Raw genomic sequence first — 21,117 nt, forward strand, 5'->3', positions numbered from 1 at the left:
CACTACTTGCAAAGACAACATCCGACAGCAATCTTCTAATCACTATATGAGAGAAAAAGCTAGACCTAACTCCCTGCTTGACAGCATTCATTCTCAACTTCCATGGATGCCCTCGCCTCCTTTCCCCACCCTCCATAAAATTAAAAATTCCATTTACTGAAATTCTGTATAACCCTGTATCATTCTGTATTAAAAATATAATTGGTTGGCGAGTATAGTTTACTTTGTAACAGAGAAAAAACTTTGTATCTCAGATCTAATCTCGGTACCTTCTTCGGCCAACCTCCCACTTATGAGATCTTAATAATAAAAGTCGAAACCAGTCTGGAAAGTAACCCTTCCCATAATGCATGGCAATATTCACGCTCGAAAGGAACTGTGCGTTTCATTATGGGATACTCGGCAATTTATATGAAATCAACAGCTTCTCCTTACAAGCAGACTAGTCATAAAGATGCTTCATACGCAAACTTTGTTGGCAAAGTAAAAAGCCTTGTCAAGTTTTGTGATTTTGATTTTGTAACTCAGCAATTTTTATTTTTTATTAATCCTGTTCTTTGAATGAGACCGGCTAACTCACTTTCAATTGAAAAAGTCCATATATTCGTTATGACGAAAATGGAACCCAGCGTCTACCAAGGTAGAGGTGCATGCCTCTTCAATTTTCAACAGAAATGATCGATTAAGAGAAAAGTTGTGTTTCTTATAGCGCCACCAAGGTTAACTTAATCTGATGCATTAAATGCGCTACGGTTTATATTAGTATAGAAGGATGTTTTGATGATTGGCAGCTAAATATATTTTGTTTGTGGTATCGTTAAATTCCCACAACTTGTTGTGCTATTAAATGCATAACAAATGACCTTTTAATCTTAAGATAACATTACATCATTCTAATGTACTTTTGGTGACATGATAAGAAAGCAATGGCTTGAAAATAGAAAGAGACAAAAAAGTTTCTCTCTAGATTTTCCAGAGAGTTTACATTCACTGGGAAATTTTAGACTGGAAAAGTTGGAAGACTTTTTTACTGAAAATCAGTTAATGCAAAATAGAGATGTAGAGCGTTATCATTTGTATTTACCCCGAAATCTTTCCTGTTGTCATTTGTGTGCAGATATTATTAGGCAACACGTTAAGAACAAGATTCGGCACATAAATTCTCGAATAGGTAAACTTGATGACTTATTATCTGACCTGGTCAGGCCATCATCTGAGTTATTAACCACTAACTCAAGTAAGAATTAATTAAATGGTTCATTTTTAGAAATGGTTTTCTTTTTGCTTGTTATTTATTTTTTTAAGATAATTATTCTAAGATTGTTAATGGAGTACGATAAGTTTTGTAACATATATCATGTTTACATTTCTGTAGATTTTGAATAATTATTTCGGTGCTTAATAGAGCACTTTCTCCATATAAACCTAAGGTAAATAGTGCTGAAATTACATGATTATGACTCAGTCATCCAAATAATAGGTAAATTGTATATATATATATACAGGGTGTTCGGGATAAATTTGACAGTTTCGTAAGGAAAAAGAAAATCTTCTTTGTATCTATTAAATTTAATGAATTGACAAAAAAACATTACAGGCAGAGTTAATTACAATACTATCAACAAGATTTACTCAAAATAACCACCATTAGCATCGATCACAGCTTCAATTCTGCTTCGGAACCTCGAACAAGCTGATGCTACAGTCTCCCTGGGAAGGGCCGCAAAAACTGTTTTAATTTTATCCATTAACTGGGCTTTTGTATTACTGGAAGTGCGATTGGTGTCTTTTTCAACTGCGCCCCATACAAAATAATCCATGGGGTTAAGGTCTGGGGAGTTTGGAGGCCAAACATTTGGACTGGTGAAGTCGTAGAAATTTTCAGACAACCATTTTTGACTTTTCCCAGAGGTGTGGCAAGGGGCCGAATCCTGCTGCCATACATACGGCCTACCATTGGCTACCCTTGTTATCCAGGGCTTGACTACAGTTAGCAACTCCACGAACAAAGCCCGAATTCCAATGCCAGGGTTCTTCAACACCTGTTCCTGCAGATTTGCGAGGAATTCTGCTGTACGAACGCAATCAGATCGTCTGCTAGGGATCTTTCTTCTTGCTACATCCTCGTAGTCACCATTGCAAGTCTCTAGTTCATGCCTGATTGTTTTTACTGTATTCAGGGAGCATTGGGCAGCAGTCGTAATATCCTTATTTTGATGGCGGGCACGAATCATCATGATACAAGTTATTCTCTTCCATGATTCAGGTGGGTTCCAGCTATCCATCCTTTCTGACATCTTGTATATGAATGAAGAAGGGTCCAAACTTTTAAATGAAGAGAAGTGTGTGTTAATACATGTAACTTACGGAAAAATATAATTAATTATAAATATGTCAAATTTATCCCGAACACCCTGTATATATATGCTGTAGATACATATACTGTACATATATGAGAGAAAGACTTTATTCATCCCCCCTCAAAAAAAAGTTGAATATTACAAAAAAAAAAAAAAAAAAAAAAAAAACTTAAATGAACCAGAATCAATAGTTTTGCATTTTTTAAAAATATATTAATAAGGGAGGATAATGATTAACTAGTTTTACAAGTTGATCGACAGTGCAATCCATAAGGATTTAGTTAGTACATTTTTCTAAACAGGAGTGAGAAGCAAATGAAATGCTTTACCAGGGTCATGAGATGAGCAAATTGATGTTAAATAAATTTAATAAGCATGTTGGGATCAGAGTGGACCTTTGCAGTCCTAAGAACCCAAGGAATTTCTTATCAGTAATAATACCATAAGTTAGTGAAATGAAAACATAACAGTATAAGCCATTAAAATGTATTTAAATCACTAATATTTAAAGTCAAGGGGAAAAAATTTATATATTCTCTTATATTCTGATGGAAGAATGGTAACATCTTCTAAAGACAATGCAGACCTTTTGGCATCAGTCTTCTCCAGCTATTGCTTAGATGACTAAGCCAGAGCCCTTCCTACTCTATAGACTACCCACAGCATGCCTCATTTGATCTTTTGTCAGCAGAAAAATCCTCAGTAATTCATATACTAATGAATCCCCACCTCAGATGGTATCCTCTCACTTGTACCAAGAGCTTGTACTCTAGAACTGACATCATTCTATATCACCATTATAAGCCGTCCTCCTCATCTGTTATCAATTCAACAGCTTGTTTCATGCTGTTTCATATTTTCTGTTCCTCAAAAGGGAGCTAATAGTCACCCATCAAACTATCATCCCATTGCCCTCACCTTAGTATTCTCAAAGGTGATGGAGAATATAATCAACAATGACCTATCAGTTAATAATTGATCACCAGTATAATTCTGCCAGTACTCTTAATATTTCAGGGTATTTGAGCAAGTTTAGCTTTGTTTCCAAGTTGACATCTTATGGTCCCCCTTCAATTCTTTGTGGGTGGTTGCTAGCTCTTCCTCTCAGGTTATTGAGTGCATGTCATGGTGGATGTTTTGCTCTTGTTTGATTTTTCCATCAGTGTTGGAATACTCCAAGGTTGTGTGATTTTATGTAGGCTCTTCCTCCTGTACATCAGTGATCTTGCATTAATATCTGGTCATTCTTCTTCATTTACAAAACCTTCCAGTGATCCGGTTACTTAATCTGCTTCCAGATCAACTAGGGGCAGTGCCTTAAACTGAATGTAGAGTATTAATTAATAATAATACACTATATCTTCTTGCTCTTCTCAGGCAAGGTGAAGATAATGTAGTGAATTTGATGCTACCAAAACACATCTTATTTCCCAGAAGAAAGGTCAGTTTTTCTCTTCTTTGATTGACTTTCACGTCTATCCTATCCTGGCATAAACATCTTTACCATAGCCTCTTAAGTTTACAAAAAAAAAAAACAAAAAAAAATGCTTGTTTTTCTGTTTTGTTCTAAACACTACTATGTTAAACTCTTAACACTTTATAACTTTCTAATCTGCTAAATCTTAGGATGTTATTCTCACACTTGATGTGGTGCATTAGCCCCCTCCCACCATGTGCCAAATGTTCGGTTGTATCCAGAAGAGAGCTGTTTGCTTAATAGATGGCTCTTACTGACTTCCTCCATTCACTTGTTCTTAGATTTAGATGCTCTCTTTCTGCATTGTCTTCATTAGTTATTTCTATGGCCACCACCACCATTCTTTCACTTTCCTCTAATAAAGTACAAATCAGAGCATCTACTGGTCAACATTCATGTACAGTTCAACACCAAACATATCAAACCAACTTGTCATTCTCTTCTTTCAGCGCCATCTTTGACCTTTGGAGCAGTCATCCCCATAGTGTTTTCCACCAACCATGTTGATCCCAAGTTTTCAAGAAACTTATTAGTTTTTTTTTCTAATCAGATGTACTTCACTGTCATATTATATGTCTTGAGACACCTTATGTGTGGGATTAGTATAATAATTTAACAATAATAATAAATTACTAATCTCAGAACAAAATTATTGGGAAATTGGGATGTATTCTTGACTTATTATACAGTTGTATAATGCTATGCTTCCATTTGTTTGTCATGTCATATCTCAATCTGAATTATGCTGCTAATGAGTGTGGGAAGCAAGGGATTTAAGAACTTATTGTGCCCATTGAAAGCTCTTAAGGCCTCTATGATAACTAAAAGGTCCATCTAAAGTTCTCAGAGAGGCTGATATCACATTAAGTGATATCAGCCAAACTTAATTCAGTATGTGCCAGAAATAAATAAAAGTACAATTTACTTTAAATGAAATTGTCATGACACAGTCCAACATCTAATGGCAAATAACATGTTAGACATATACCCAGGGCCGGATTTAGACTTGCTGAGGCCCTAAGCTATACAAAACCTACAGGCCCCTACTGTTTTAAATTATATCAACTGGTCTTTTTGTTTTTTTATTTGAGGCCCCGGTGGATTGCGAGGGCCCTGTAACTTTTTTAGCTTATACGTAAATCTGGCACTGCATATACCAGTTCATCATGCTAAAAATGGATTGTGTTGGAAGTTTTTTCCCACTTGGTTAGACTATAATAAATTTAGTTTACTCCTTTATTCAAGTGTAAGCAAACAAAGTTTATGCCTGAGGTATCTTTAGGACTGAGGCAACTCGTGGCAAAGGTGGACTAAGCTCTCATCACTCCTAGTCTTAGCATCTTCCATAATGTAAAGCACATCTCCTTGCGGACATGTATAATGCTATGCATTAAGGGAAAGGCCACTACCCAGACCAGTTTTGATCTTTATTGAGGTCTCGTCAGTGGGAGCCAGACCCACAGGTGGTGATACAAAAGTAGAAGCATGGGGAAGTCATATTTGCCTATACGAGTTGCCAAAAGGTGTCTCACCTTATTATTAAGTTACTCTGGATTTAGAGAAAGATGTTGGAAGTTTTTTCCCACTTGGTTAGACTATAATAAATTTAATTGGTCCACCTTTACCACGAGTTGCCTCAGTCCTGAAGATACTTGTTTGCTTACACTTTGTTTGCACAAACTTTGTTTGCTTACACTTGAATAAAGGATTAAACTAAATTTATTATAGTCTAACTAAGAGGGAAAAAAATTCCAACATCTTTCTCTAATTCCAGAGTAACTTAATAATAAGGTGAGACACCTTTTGGCAACTCATATAGGTAAATATGACTTTTCAATTGCTTCCACCTGGGTCTGGCTCCCTCTGACTAGACTTCAATAAAGGTCGAAACCAGTTGGAAGCTTGGGTGATGAACGGGAATGCTGTAGCCCATGAAGTTTTAACTGAGACTCAGCTGTTGCTGCTACCCAGGTCCTTGGGGGGGGGTAATGAATGGCAATGCTGTAGCCCATGAAGTTAACTGAGGCATGGCTGTTGCTGTTACCCTCTCAGATGACATATAAGCAAATGAGCGGCTCTGCTTGGTGGTGGGGTGAGCCTGCCACAGGGTAGAGCCAGCGCTGAGAGTTCTTCTCAGTGGCAAGGTGAGGGGAACAATGCTGAGTTTTTGGATTTTGACCTGTAATTGAACATTCAATAAAGGTTAAAACCGGTCTGGGTAGTGGCCCTTCCCTTAATGCATAGCATTATACATGTCTGCAAGGAGATGTGCTTTGCATTATGGTAGATGCTAAGACTAGGAGTGATGAGTGCTTGGTCCACCTTTACCATGAGTTGCCTCAGTCCTGAAGATACTTCAGGCGCAAACTTTGTTTGCTTACACTTCGATAAAGGATTAAACTAAATTTATAATGGACTGTGTAATTGAACTGTTCATATAATTTGAACTGTTTCTTTTTGAATAAAGATCTGATTTATACACAGGATTACAGCAGAAGACTAAATTATGAAAAACCTTATGAAGGGAAACACTGAGCAAAAATTCATAAAGCATTGTTATTAACATCTAACTATGAAATAAGCAGTGACCACTTCCTCATTAAAATAAAATTAAGATTACCACCTAAATGACTACAAGTAAAGTAACAAGTAACAAGAACAGAAAGAAAATTTAAAACATTTGTTTATAAAACTAGACTATTATATGACACAATGGCACAATATGAACAAAGAATTAACCAATATCAAGATAAAATAAAACAAAAAGAAATAGAATGGCTTAATATTAAAACTATACTAAATGCAGCAGCAAATGAAAGCTTAGGAAAGACCAAAAAATTCAATAAAAGGAAAAAACTGAAGATATGGGATGATACAATCAAAGAAATAATCAAAAAGAAAAAAGAAGCCTGTCATAAATGGTTAAGCAGTAAAAGATTAGAAGATGAAATAGGATAAGAGCCATAGCTAAAAGAGAAGTCAGAATAAGACATAGAGAATCATGGAACAAATTTGTTTCTAACTTAGAACATGATTTATATAAAATAAGACCCAATGTATATAAGATTTTGAAACACTTAAATGCAGATACTAAAGAAAACATAAAATTAAACACCGAATTGAAATTAGAAGAATTTCTAAATTTCTACACAGAATTGTGGACAGATAAAGATTTTAAAAAAGACATCTGGCAAACATTTAATGAAAATGAAAAGGAAATAACTAAAGATTAGAAATCAGCCTGAAAGAAACAAGAAATGGAAAATCACCTGGAGAAGATAAGCTAGGTTCAGATAAATATGCAGAAACAAGATTCAAAAAAAGACTTATTATTTTTAAATAAAATTTATTCAACTGGTAACCCCCCAGTAGAATGGGAAAAAGCAATTGTGATTCCTCTCTTAAAAAAGGTAGTTGAGATGACCCTAAAAGGTATAAGCATACTAAATTCCTGTTACAAAATATATAACAGAATTTTAAATAGCAAACTAATGAAATATTCTGAAAACTTTATTTTAGAAGTACAGAATGGATTTAGAAAAGGACGATCATGTATAAATCCTGCCTTTTGCCAAAAATTAAATATAATATTATATATTATTATATATAATATATAATATAATAATGTATAATTAAATAAATTTTCAATAAAGTCAATAAATACATATTATATTTATCGAAAAAGCATTTGACAAAGTTAAAAGAAGCATTTTATTTAACATATTAAAAGAAAGACAAATATCAAATAAAAAGCTATTATAAGTATATATGAAAATAATCAAATACAAATAAGATTATATCATGAGCTGTCATATACGAGAGAGATAGACCCCTTGGTTTATCTCTCTCGTTGCTGAGAGGGGACAGAGAGTTGCTGAGAGGGGACAGAGATGTCCCCTCTCAGCAACTCTTTTTAATATTTACCTAAATGAAATAATAATAAAATGGAATAAAAATTTCCATCAAGGTATTAAACTTTCTCCTACTGTGAAGCCGACAACCAAATAATAATTAAAAATTCTGAAGATAACTTACAGAAAGCTAATTTAGATCTAAATGAAATAGCCAAAGATTATGGTATGATAATATCAACAGAAAAATCAAAAACTATGGCCTTTAACCCCTTAACACACTTAACCGAGTTAACTCGGGTCCAAGAAACTGAATTTTTTCTGCACACCCGCGTTAATACGTGTGACCGTGAATTTTGGTTTCACATATAAATACAACCGAATATACACACTAGACAATTTTGTGCCTATTTCCTTTCAGCTGAGAAAAGTTGCCAAACGTGTGTATCAGCTATTTCGTTTGTGTTTGCACATTTTTTGTCCACGATTATAATTGCCTAAATTTCTTCGAGCTTTTTTTTGATGATTAATTGATTCAACGTGTTGTGGATGAAACAAATAGATGTGCAAGGAGTCATACCCATGGTAAAGAAAAGACTTCTTGGTATGACACAAATCCAAATGAAATCAGAGTATTTTTGGCTGTTGTACTTTTGCAAAGTATAGTAAGAAAACCAGAATACCATCATTATTGGACAAAAAATGCATTATTATATACACCATTTTTCCGGATTGTATGAGCAGGAAACACTTCGAGGCCATAAAACAATTTCTACATTTTTCAAATAATGATGAATTTGATCTAGCAAATCACCCTCGCCCAAAACTCAACAAAATCTGGCCAATTTATGAAGATTTGAATAGAAAATTTGGCAATTCGATTACGCCAGAGAAATTGGTGACTGTTGATGTTTATTGCTTTATAAAGGTCATTTGGGATGGGTACAATACATTCCTCTCAAAAGGGCCAGATTCGGCATAAAAACATACTTATTATGTGAATCACAAAATGGATATGTCTATAATTTTATAATCTATACTGGCAAGAATACCATTCTGGACAGAGATTTTAGCAATCTTCCAATGTCTTCGCAAGTAGTGATGACTTTGAAATTTTTATTGAATAAAAGTTATTGTTTGACTATGGACAATTTCTATAATTCACCTGGATTAGCGGATCTATTGATAATAAATCAGACCGATGTTTATGGAACATTATGCCTATCACGAAAAGAAGCACCCAGTGAATTGAAGAATAAAAAATTGAAAACTGGAGAAGTAATTGGTTTTCAGAGAGGGAAAGGATGTGTAATGAAATGGAAGGACAAGAAGGATATCTCCCTTATCTCTATCATTCACACTACATCAATGGTAGATATAGAGACGTGCAAAGGAAGAATAAAAAAACCTCAACTTGTGTTGGATTACAACCATACCATGGGTGTCTTCGTATGTTGTACCCAGAAAGAGAGGCAGAGAAGTATTATAAAAAGATTTTCTTTCATCTCTTAGACCTGGCACTATGGAACGCTTTCGTGCTTTACCAAAAAATCTAGCGGTAAGATGGATTCACTTGATTTTCGCCTCAAAGTAACCGAACTCTCCATTGAAAAATATAAAACTACAAACATTTCCAGAAGTGGACGTCCATCAAATATCCCAACACCACTGAGATTATCTGCATGACATTTTCCATCTTTCATACCACCAACAGAAAAGAAAGAAAATCCAACTCGCCAGTGTTTCTTCTGCTCAAGAAAAAGGAATGAACACAATAAAAGGGTTTGCAAAGAAACAAGATATATGTGTTGGGGCTGTTTACTAACTCGGTTTAGCGAAGTAGATGCAGTTTAGTTAACCTTTTTTTTTGCAAAAAGAGACATTTTTTTGTGTTTTTTTCCAAGATTTGTTAATGTTCTTTTGTGTATAAAGAAAATAAAGAATAAAAAAATTGGTGGAAAAACGGCTGTTTTCTGATTTTTAATTGGTACGTTAAGGGGTTAAAGGACAAGATCCAGCAAGAACTAAGATAGTAATAGATAAAAGATCTTAGAACAGGTGAATTCATTTAACTACCTAGGATATATAATCACATATGAAAATGAACAAGATATAAATTGCAAAATATTTAAAAATAACAGCTCTATATTTAAACCAAACCTAGTTCAAAAACAAACCAGACTAAAAGTATACAATAAATTAGCCCTACCAGTCTTATTGGATGGAAGTGAAATCTGCACAATAAAACAAAAAGACAAACAACGATTAATAACAGCAGAAATTAAGTTTATGAGAAAAACTACTCTATTTGATCACAAAAGAAACGAAGAAATTATGAAAGAATTAAACCAAGAACCAGTAATAGAAAAAATTAAAAAATATAAACATAAATGGATGGAACATGTTCAAAGAATGAAAATAGAAAGATTACCAAAACAAGCCTAAAGTACAAGCCATTAGGAAAAAGAAAACCAGGGTTAACGATCAACGATGACTTCTAAGGCAGGCCGGAACAGACCATGCTAAGCCTAAATCCTTGATATGCATGATGATGATGATTAGCATCTAACCTCCATGGAGTCAGAGACTCATTGTGGGAGGGAGACAACATGACAGAACAAAACTTGGAATGAGCATATATGTGATTTGTGTAATGCTAAAATGAATTTTAATGGTTTTGAAAACTTCAAACCATTAAAGCAACAGTGAATTTGAAGTGATGAGGGAGAACATTTAAATTTCTGGTAATTACATAACACCTCCAAGGATTCATTGTGTGAGGACATGCCACTCCACTACAACCCACTATCTCCCTTACTTAATTCTTTAACTACACGACACCACTATCATGAACACAGTGTCATCCACCACTAGTATACATTGTCTGTAAATTGTGTGTTCTTATTGCCAATTTGCCTGTATGCGAGATGAAAATTTAGAGTTTCTGGGAGAAAAAACTCTCACCTCCGTATGCGATCTGTTAATTCTCACCTTCATTTGCAAAAGGCCATATATAAAGATTCCTCTAGTCTCCATTACTGTTTATTCTTTTTCTTTCTATAGTAGACACTACTAAAAAGACCTAACCAAAGTGTCATAGGTACAATGCTATGCTAAATTCATTATAGCAACCTTCCAACTATAATACTATACCTGTGGTCCATATGAGTTTGCTGTGGTGAGTGTTGACTGCATTTAAAATAATAAATCCCATATGCCTTTTTATTTTCCAAAAAAACTCTGGGAGATTACTTTTTGTCCAGTCTCAACTTTTATCATTGGTGGTTAGAGCAAGTTTTAATTAGAACAGTGTAGATGGATGAATTCCCTACCCCTACATTCCAAGTAGTACATCCCAAATACATAAATAATAGGATAAGAATATTCACATACTCGCATTGCATAAATCTTCAAATATTAGGATTTATGTAATGTTAGCAAGAGAGAAGGCTTCTTTTCAATAGAAAAACCTATGCTTTTTTTTTTTTTGAGTGTCAAGTAGCTATGGATGTCACTGTCGGGGAAAGTTAGAGGTAAGCCAGCCTCTCCCCCCCCCAAAAAAAAAAGATTGTTGATCTTCTGTGAAGATCTGAAATTAAGATCTCTCTTATGAAAATACAGGAATGTGTTTTGGAAGCATTAATGTTCATTAGGTTGTCTTCGCTCACTGGAGAATGGCAAAAAAAAAAAGATCAAACTATATTTTTTGAAAATGGCTTCACACATGTAAGAGAAAACTAAATATAATTTATTACTCCTGTATATTTTGCTCAATATGTTATGAGCTTCTTTCAGTAGAAGACAGAAAAACTGGTAGCAACATTTAAATTCTGAATACAAGAACGAGTCATACAATATGTGAGTATGTGTATAATGACACGTGTCTTACAGCTGTCCAGTAGGAGGCTGTTAGTTCAGAGACGTGAGAATAGATGTATAATTAATTAATTTTAAAATAATAAATAAATAAAAATATAAAATATTATAAACAGCTAACAGCAATCACTTCTGAAAACTTAAAAATAGGCATACACCTCATAAGAAAGATTCTGGTAATTGGACCACATGTTTATTAAGATAAATACCAATAAAAATAAAAAACCCGACAAGTTTCGTAAGTCGTTTGACTTACATCTTCAGGGGTCAAAGGTAACTAAAAGTTTAAACACAAGAAATGAGAAATTACTCAAAATAGTTCATTCAATGCAGTTGTGACCGTCTAACTGTTCATTAAATTAAATATCCGAATGCAGATTCAGTGGAATACTAAGTTTGAACAATGCCGGATGCTGTGACGTTCTGTTGTTCACGTTCACATTGTCCGAGGTCTGACTTGGGTATATTTTTTATCAATGCAGAACAAACTTGGTGTAGAATTAGGCCCTGGTTTTTGTTGCATTGTGTTGGAATTCTAAGCATGTTTGCAGTTTCTTTATATTTTCTTATGTAACAATTTTTTTTTTTCAATGTAAGACATGTTTGTTTTTTGCCAGAGTACATTATGGCCGGTGGAAGTTGTATGGTTTGCTAGGCCTGATTTGTGTTCTCTTTTTTACATGTCTTTTTGGTGTTCGCTCATGCGAATTTCCCCTGATCTTCCCGTCTGGCCTACGTAGCAGATGCCACAGGAACAATGAATTTTATAAACACCTGGTTTTTTTAAAGGATGATGTGGAGGTTTTGGGGGATGTAGAAATCTTGAAATTTTTTCCAGAGGTAGAAACACAACTTTGATATTTTCTCTGTAACATTCTTGTTGTATGGAAGCGTGATTGCGTTCTTGAAATCTTGCTTTTGTGAGATGCTTGTCGGAGGTGTGTTGAGGATTCTTTTTATTGTCTTTGCTTCATAACCATTTTTTTTGAGTATCTGTGTTAAATATTGAGATTCTTAATTTCTCTGTTTTTCTGTGCTGGAAATATTATAAGTTCTGTCCCTCAAAGTTTTAATTAAAGTTATATTTTGTGAGAGGTGATGGTGTGAGGCTGAATCAGAACCTAACAAACAGGCATACACTTGTCTGATTAAGGTTAGGATGATGGCATAGGGATTCACACGATTCAAGAAATAGACGATTGAACCTACTGTATGTTGAAGTTGTTGATTTGATTTTTATAGCTCAAAGATATCAAAGGTCATACTTCACCAGCATACAGGGTACAGTGTATGGTAAGAGGTTAGTAGGACAATCGCAAACATCCATGCCCTTGGCAGGATTTGAACCCACAGCCTCATCGGTGGAGAGTGGACAACTCAGCCAGCCAGGCTGGCATATAGCAGTATCACTACTGCTATATGCAGTAGTGATATTGCTATATATAGTGTTGATGGCATGAGAAGCAAGGCCTGAACCTTCAGAATTCAAAAATTTTATATAATCTTGATGTTCTTCAATTCTAATAGTAGCAGAACAGTCAGTCTGTCCAAAGTAGCAAAGATGACAAACAAGAACATGGTATTTGATAAACATCAGGCAAGGATAAAGGCGATAATGTATCTATAATAGGTGGTAAGAAAAATGACAATTTCTGGGCTAATATGAAGGTGGGGTATAAATTATATCTGAAGGGTAATTGCTACCCTTCAGATAATTATATCTGAAGGGTAGCAAGATTGCAATCTGGAAGAGGGATGATAATCATCAAACATTTTCTCTCTCAAGGCCTCATTGTATCCATTAAATAATAGAGTGAGTTTTGTTTAATTCTTCTAATAGAAGAACCTCAGAAGAACAAACTGTTTGTACTCGATGTACAAGACTTTTGGTAATACCTAGTTGGATGGCTTCCTGTAAACAGAAAATTCAATATTACCAGCAGAGTTATAATGTACTAAGGTATCCAAAAAGGGGGAATTGTTGTTAGATTCATGTTCAATAGTGAAGTTGATGCGAGTATATAAGGAGTTAATTTTATACAGAAACTGAATTGGTTCTGTTTCAGAGTGAGACCAGATTGTAAAGATGTTATCCACAAAAGTAGCCAAATGCAAGGTCGAGGAGAAATAGTGTTAGAAATCTGATCCTCTAAATGCTCTATAAAATAATTACAGCAGATAACCAGATTACAAAGATGACATCTTTGTAATCTGGTCTCATTCTGAAACAGAACTACTTCACTTTCTGTATAAAATTAACTCCTGATATACTCGCATTAATTTCACTATTGAATGTGAATCTAACAATTTTCCCTTTTTGGATACTTTAATACATCATAACTCTGTTGGTAATATTGAATTTTCTGTTTATAGAAAGCTATCCAAATAAGTATTATCACAAGCCTTGTAGACTAAGCATACACAATTTGTTCTTCTGAGTCTCTTCTATTAGAAGAATTAAATAAAACTTAATGGATACAGCGAGACCTTGATATAGAAAATATTTGATAATTATCACCCCTCTTCCAGATTGCAATCTGATGTTAAAAGGATCATCATACCCTACCTTAAAGGAACATCTGAACAACTAACAAGGACCTTTCACAGATATAATCTGCACTTCATCTTCAAACCAGTCTGGAAGTTATCTTTTTTACCACCTATCAAAGATACGTTATGCATTATCACTGGTGTTTATCAAATACCATGTTCTTGTCACCTTTGCTGCTCTGGACAGATTGTCTGTTCTGCAACTATTAGAATTGAAGAATCAAGATTATATAAAATTTTTGAATTCTGAAGATATAGGACTTGCTTCTCATGTCATCAACACTAGACACAGAGCTCACTGGAACTGTACCAAGATGCTACATACAGTAGGTTCAAATTTGATCATCTACTTTTTGAATCATGAAGCCCTTCACTACCATCCTAATCTTAATCAGACAGACTGTATGCCTATTTCTAAGTGTTTGGAAGTGATTGCTGTTAATTGTTTATATTTTTATTTATTTATTATTTTATAATTAATTAATTATACATTTATTCCGTCTCTGAACTCTGTTTCCGCCTACTGGAAAGCTTTGACCGACATGGGAACACATGAAATGTTTGTTGTATTCCCATGATTTCTTAACTATTTGTTATAAAGTGAAAATCTGATCCTGACAGCCTCTATTTGGTCTGAATCCAGTTTGTTTTTCACCAAGCTTCCCTTCCACAATCCTTCTCAACCAATTCTCAAGTATACTTGCATAAATCTTACCAGGAACACTCAGTAGGGAAGTACCTCTGTAATTCTCACATTCAGTTTTATTTCCCTTTTTATATATGGGTACAATGAGAGCTTTACTCCCATCATCTGGAATTCGTCCCTCTGTCCAAGCTTTCTGAACTATGCAGTGCAGCAACAGTAAGACATTTATACCTCAGTACTTGAGCATTTCTGGTTGAATATCATTTACTCTCACTACCTTTCCACATTTCAGGCTTTTGATGGATTTTTCTACTTCAAGTATGGATATGTATTCCTGATTGCATATCTGTTGAGTGTTTTTTACTACTGTGCTGTCACTGATTGTTTCATTTAGCAATTTTTTGAAGTAATTACTCCATACATCAAGGATATCTTTTTCACCTGTTTTCATATCTCCTTTATCATCTCTGCATTCTGTATTATGACTCATTCTTGTATTCAGATTTTGAATGTTGTTACCAGTTTTCTCCCATCTCCCTGAAAGAAACTCATGACGTATTGAGCAAAATATATAGGAGTAATAAATTATATTTAGTTTTCTCTTATATTTTTTAAGCCATATTTCAAAAAATATAGTATGTCTAATGCACATGTCTCTATTAAACAGTTAGTAAAAAAAAGATCAGCTTTGGTTATGGAAGATGTTGAAGTACAGAAGGATTTCTTATTGGGTTTGTCAAATGAAAAAAGAGGAAGAAATGGTCGTCTTTGTCATCTGGTAGCATCCTATAGCATGAGGGTTGCAGCAGATGAGCAGCTCTTCTCCATTTCTCTCTGTCTATCGCCTCCGTCATTCTTAAACCAGTCCATTCCATGATGTCATTGAACCACTCTCTAGTTGGTCTTCCACGTCTTCTCTTCCCCTCAACTTTCCCTTATAATATAGTTCTTGTCAGGTCTCCCGAAGAACCTCTCCGAAGATGTCCTGCAAATCTGGTCTTTCTTTGCATAATATTCTTGAGCAGTGTTCTTTCCATCCCAACTCTTCTTAAAACTTCTTGATTTGATATTCTCTCTGTATAGCTAATTTTTTCCATCTTTCTATAACACATTTCCAATGCATTAATTCTTTCCATATTTCTCTTTCTGAGTGTCCATGACTCACTTCCATAACTTGCAATACTACAAACTGTTGCTTTAACTAATCCAATTCTAACACCTATTTTAATATCCGTGTGTAGAGGCTTAAGTGCTGTGAGGACATCATGTTGGAGGCTTAATGGATTTTTTACAACACTCAAAAAGAATTAAAATAGACTTTAATACTTCCTATATTTCGTCCTAGTCACTAGGACATCTACGGGGATTACAAAAACAATTGATGTAACATATACACAAATAACAAACAATACTAAGCCCAACCACGTGGGTGACACTAAAGTCCTATCTAGCTAGATAGGACTTTAGTGTCACCCACGTGGTTGGGCTTAGTTGGACTTTTGTAATCCCTGTAGATGTCCTAGTGACTAGGACGAAATATAGGAAGTATTAAAGTCTATTTTAATTCTTTTTGAGTGTTGTAAAAAATCCATTAAGCTTCCAACATGATATTTTAATATCCTTGTTTATTAAAATTCTCTTCATTTCGATAAATGCTGATTTAGCTCTGTCTATTCTATTTCTAATGTCCAACTCTGAAGTTCCTTTCTCTGAGATCCAGCTACCTAAATATTGAAATCTTTTCACTTCTTCTAAAATCTTTCCTCCACATCTTATCTTTACGTTGTTTCCTATTTTTCTGCCCATTATCATTATCTTGGTCTTCTTTGTGTTAATCCTTAGTCCATACTCTTTACAAGAGTTTTCAATTCTTTGAACAATTTGTTGTAATCCATTACAACAATTGCATCATCAGCATATCTGAAGTTATTAATGATTCTTCTATTTATTTTTATTTCTTCTTCTACATCCTCAAGTGCCTCTCTAAGCATCTGTTCACTATAATGGTTAAACAATAATTGATAACTTGCATCCTTGTCTAACTCCTATCTCCACCGGGAATTCTCCTGTTTCCTCTCCATTTATAAATACTGACACTGTTTGTGACCAATATAAGCTCTTTTAAATTTCCAAGTCATAAGAGTCAATATGAGTATTTTCTAGAATATCAAAAAGCCTTTAGTTTCACTGTATCAAATGCCTTTTCAAAATCTAGAAATCCCCAAAACAACTTTCCACGATGGTTAATATTTTCTCCCCAATAATTCTTAGACAAGTTATAGCCTCTCTAGTTCCTCTGTTGGTTCGAAATCCAAACTGTTCTTCATTCATTTCTTTTTCTATTTTATTCTTAATTCCCTCTAAAATTATTTGTGCCAAAATTTTTGCTGTGTGGGTTATAAGACTTATAGTTCTAAAATTGTTACAGTCTAAAACTCCCATTTTTTTTTTTTTTTTTTTGGATTGGGGATAAAAATTTATCTTCTAAACTCCCCTGGTAATTCTTGTCCCTCATAAATTGCGTTAATAATATGCCATAACACTTCCATATCTTTTTCACCTATATTCCTTAAAAGTACTCATCATTAAACCATGTATAGCATTTATTGTCAGTCGGAGCTCATTTATGTATTGGAGGAGGAATATAAGGGAGTGATACTTTGGCATTAGTGGAGAAATCTGGAGAAGAAACAGATCATCATTGCATGTAGCAAATTTATTGTCATGATTGTTATTATGTAGGTATCCTCATGGAGTGAGAAGACTCGTTGTGAATAACCCTCTCTAACCATTATTCTCACAATACCTATCATACTTCTTAAATTCATTCACTGTCAGGGTATGTACAACAATCTCTAGCAATCCATTTCACTTGTTCACCACAAATCATTAAATTCCTGATATGTACCCTCAAGGGATGTACAGGATATGATAGTACTACATGAAAAACGTATATCATTACTAACTTCCTGTCTACAATTTTCCTCCAAATCAGTCTGTTACCTGTCAAGACTCCGACATTATCAGATCTTATATTTCTATCTTCTAAGGCACTTTTGACTGTATCAATCCAACTATTTTGGGTCTCTTTCTTGCCAACATGACAGAGGACACTTGTTTTGCTAATCTTTCCCATTCTGTTTAAGTGACCATACCACCTGAGATTAGATCTGATAACACATTCCTGGATGCTAACAATGTTAAGTTCTTTCCTAATATTCTGTTTTTAATATGATATTGCCACTGATGCCATCCGTTCATGCCTCTAAACTTACTCAGGACTTGCATATCTGTGGTCTCTAGTCTTTTTTCTGGGTTAGAAATAAAACACTTGTCAAGTATTTTATTTGAATAATATAAGCGCGTAAACACAAGAAAGATATTTAATTAGCCAAATATTTCGGTCTGAAAATTGCAGACCATCTTCAGTGGCACTACAAGAACAGTTTTAAAAAATACAAGTTGGAATACTAACAATAAATCATTCGTGGCTTGATCTATTTTTAAATGATCTATTGTTAGTATTCCAACTTGTATTTTTTAAAACTGTTCTTGTAGTGCCACTGAAGATGGTCTGCAATTTTCAGACCGAAATATTTGGCTAATTAAATATCTTTCTTGTGTTTATGTGCTTATATTATTCAATCTTTATGTCACAAGTAGCCTTAAAATATCAAGTGTTTTATTTCTAACCCAGTTCCCAGATCCATAAGTTAAAATTGGTTTGAACACTGTCTTGTATACAGCTAATTTAGTGTTTTGATTAATTTCTCTCTTATTCCATATAAATTTATTCAGTTGACTTCCTGCCATACCAGCTTTATTGATTCTGTTGTCCATTTCCATATTTAATTTACCATTTTCACTAAAAATCTTGTCTAAGTAGCTGAAATGTTTTACTCGTTCTATAGGTTCTCCATTCACAATGCAGTTGATATATTTTCAATGCTTCTGCCTATTTTCATTGTCTTTGTCTTGTTATTGCTGACCTTCATACCAAATCTATTACAACAGTTATTCAATTTAGTCAGGGAATCTTGCAGACTTGTACTGGATTTATTTAGAAGTATAACATCATCTGCATAACGTAAAGAGCTGAGATTAACATATCCAATTTTGATATCAGGTTTAATACCATTTTCCTTAATAATGTGATCCATATAGATAATAAATAACAGAGGGTTTATGCACTGTTGTTTGACACCAGATTTAACATAAAACCATCTTCCTGTACTTAAATTCTAATTGCTGATTTACAACTCAAATAAAGACAGTATTACTTGATATAATGCTCCATTGACACCATACAACTGTAGTGTTTTGAATAGCTTTTCTTTTGGCACCTTGTCATGTGCCTTTTCCAGATCGACAAAACTTAAATAGAGATTATTTTTATGGCTATTTTGCCTATTTTTGTTTAGGAGTACCCCTTTTTTATAACGCCATTGGCTTTTTACTCAATTTTTAGGGAATTACGGATGTTTTAAAGACAGATATATGAAGAATATATAAGAAGAATAATTCAGACATACCTTTGTACGCTGTTGCTGGTTGTCTTCTTATTCAGTGGCATCCAGCATATGGTGATATACATTTGTATGACTGAAAGGAATGGGGTGGTGGTGAAGTTGAGATGGAGAGATGTATGGGAGAATTGCAGGTGAGGCAAGAGGTATGCCAATTTTAAAACCCAGGGAAGGGGCTACGATAGAAAAGTGGAGATAGACAGATGTGTGGGAGAATTGCAGGTGAGGCAAGAGGTATGCCAATTTTAAAATCCAGTTTTTAAAATTGTCATACCTCTTGCCTCACCTGTAATTCTCCCACACATTTCTGTATCTCCACTCCCCCCCCCCATCCTTTCAGTCATACAAATGTATATCACCATATGCTGGATGCCACTGAATAAGAAGACAACCAGCAACATCCTACAAAGATATGTTCGACTTATTCTTCCTGTATATACCTGTCTTCATCGTCATCATATACCTGTCTTTAAAAAATCAGAATGCCTTAAAAATTGAGTAAAAAACCAATGATATTATAAAAAAGGGGCACTCCTAAACAAAAATAGGCAAAATAGCCATAAAAATAATATTTACTTAGAGGAGTAACATGAGAATTTTTCCAGAAATAATACCTTAAATACAAATGTTTGTTGTATTCCCATGATTTCTTAACTATTTGTCGTAAAGTGAAAATCTGATCCTGACAGCCTCTGTTTGGCCTGAATCCAGCTTGTTTTTCACCAAGCTTCAATTCCACAATCCTTCTCAACCAATTCTCAAGTATACTTGCATAAATCTTACGAGAAACACTCAGTAGGAAATACCGCTGTAATTCTCGCATTCAATTTTATTTTCCTTTTTTTATATATGGATACAATGAGAGCTTTACTCCCATCATCTGGAATTTGTCCCTCTGTCCAGGCCTTCTGAAACTATGCAGTGTAGCAACTGTATGCCATTTATACCTCAGTACTTGAGCATTTTTGGTTGAATATCATCTACTCTCGCTGCCATTCCACATTTCAGGCTTTTGATGGATTTTTCTACTTCAAGTATGGATACGTATTCCTGATTGCATGCCTGTTGAGTGTCTTTTTATTACTGTGCGGTCACTGATTGTTTATTTAGCAATTTTTCGAAGTAATTACTCCATACATCAAGGATATCTTTTTCACCTGTTTTCATATCTCCTTTATCATCTCTTATTTGTTTTACAGCACTCTTTACTCCATTTCTGACCTTTTTTCAACACTTCCAGAATATTTTGCTACCTTGTTGATACTTATTTTCTATGTTTTTTACCATAGTCTTCCCATGACTTTTGTTTAGCTAGTTTTACACAGTGTTTAGCTTTCTTACATTTGTCTCTGTATTCTCTAAGAGCACAAGCTGACTTATTTGCCAAGAACTTTTGGTATGTTTCTTCCTTTCCTTCACTGCCTCTTTAACTTCCTGTGTCTCGTGATTTTTCTATCCTTGCAGAGAACCTCACCACATATCTCTGGCTGAATCAATCAATGTTTTCTTCAGGATTTGCAATTGAATCTCCAAGGTTTGGTTCCTGTTTTCAAACTCTTTCATTTTTTCTTGAATAATGTTTGTGTATTTAAGTCTACAGTTCGCATTTGAGAGCGGCTCAACTTTTATTTGCTTTAAAACTTTCTTACATGTTCTTTTCAATGTCAAATTCAATTTCATCCTGCTCAAGACTAAATGGTGATCACTTTTAGTTTTAACTCCTCTGTACCCTCTAGTGCCCTGTACCAGTGAGAAAACATCACTATCAACAATAACATAGTCATTGAGACTTTTCTTAATTCTTGCTTCTTCCTTCCATGTGAATTTGTGC

The 21,117-nt window shown here is 34.3% G+C and overlaps 1 protein-coding gene across 1 annotated transcript in view; it reads left to right on the forward strand.

Annotated features, from left to right (window-relative positions):
• Positions 1-421: 421 nt before the first annotated feature.
• LOC150096918 (glycogen-binding subunit 76A-like) overlaps positions 422-21,117 on the forward strand; it is a 43,521-nt gene continuing 22,825 nt past the window's right edge. Inside the window, exon 1 of the mRNA XM_090408041.1 lies at positions 422-1,237. Coding sequence (XP_090264167.1) covers positions 913-1,237 — 325 coding nt within the window. The 5' untranslated portion in view covers positions 422-912. The remainder of the gene's footprint in view (positions 1,238-21,117) is intronic.

Source organism: Typopeltis vanoorti, chromosome 18 (assembly GCF_054136105.1).
Source record: "Typopeltis vanoorti isolate ZY-2024b chromosome 18, IOZ_Tvanoo_1.0, whole genome shotgun sequence".
Taxonomy (NCBI): Eukaryota; Metazoa; Arthropoda; class Arachnida; order Uropygi; family Thelyphonidae; genus Typopeltis; species Typopeltis vanoorti.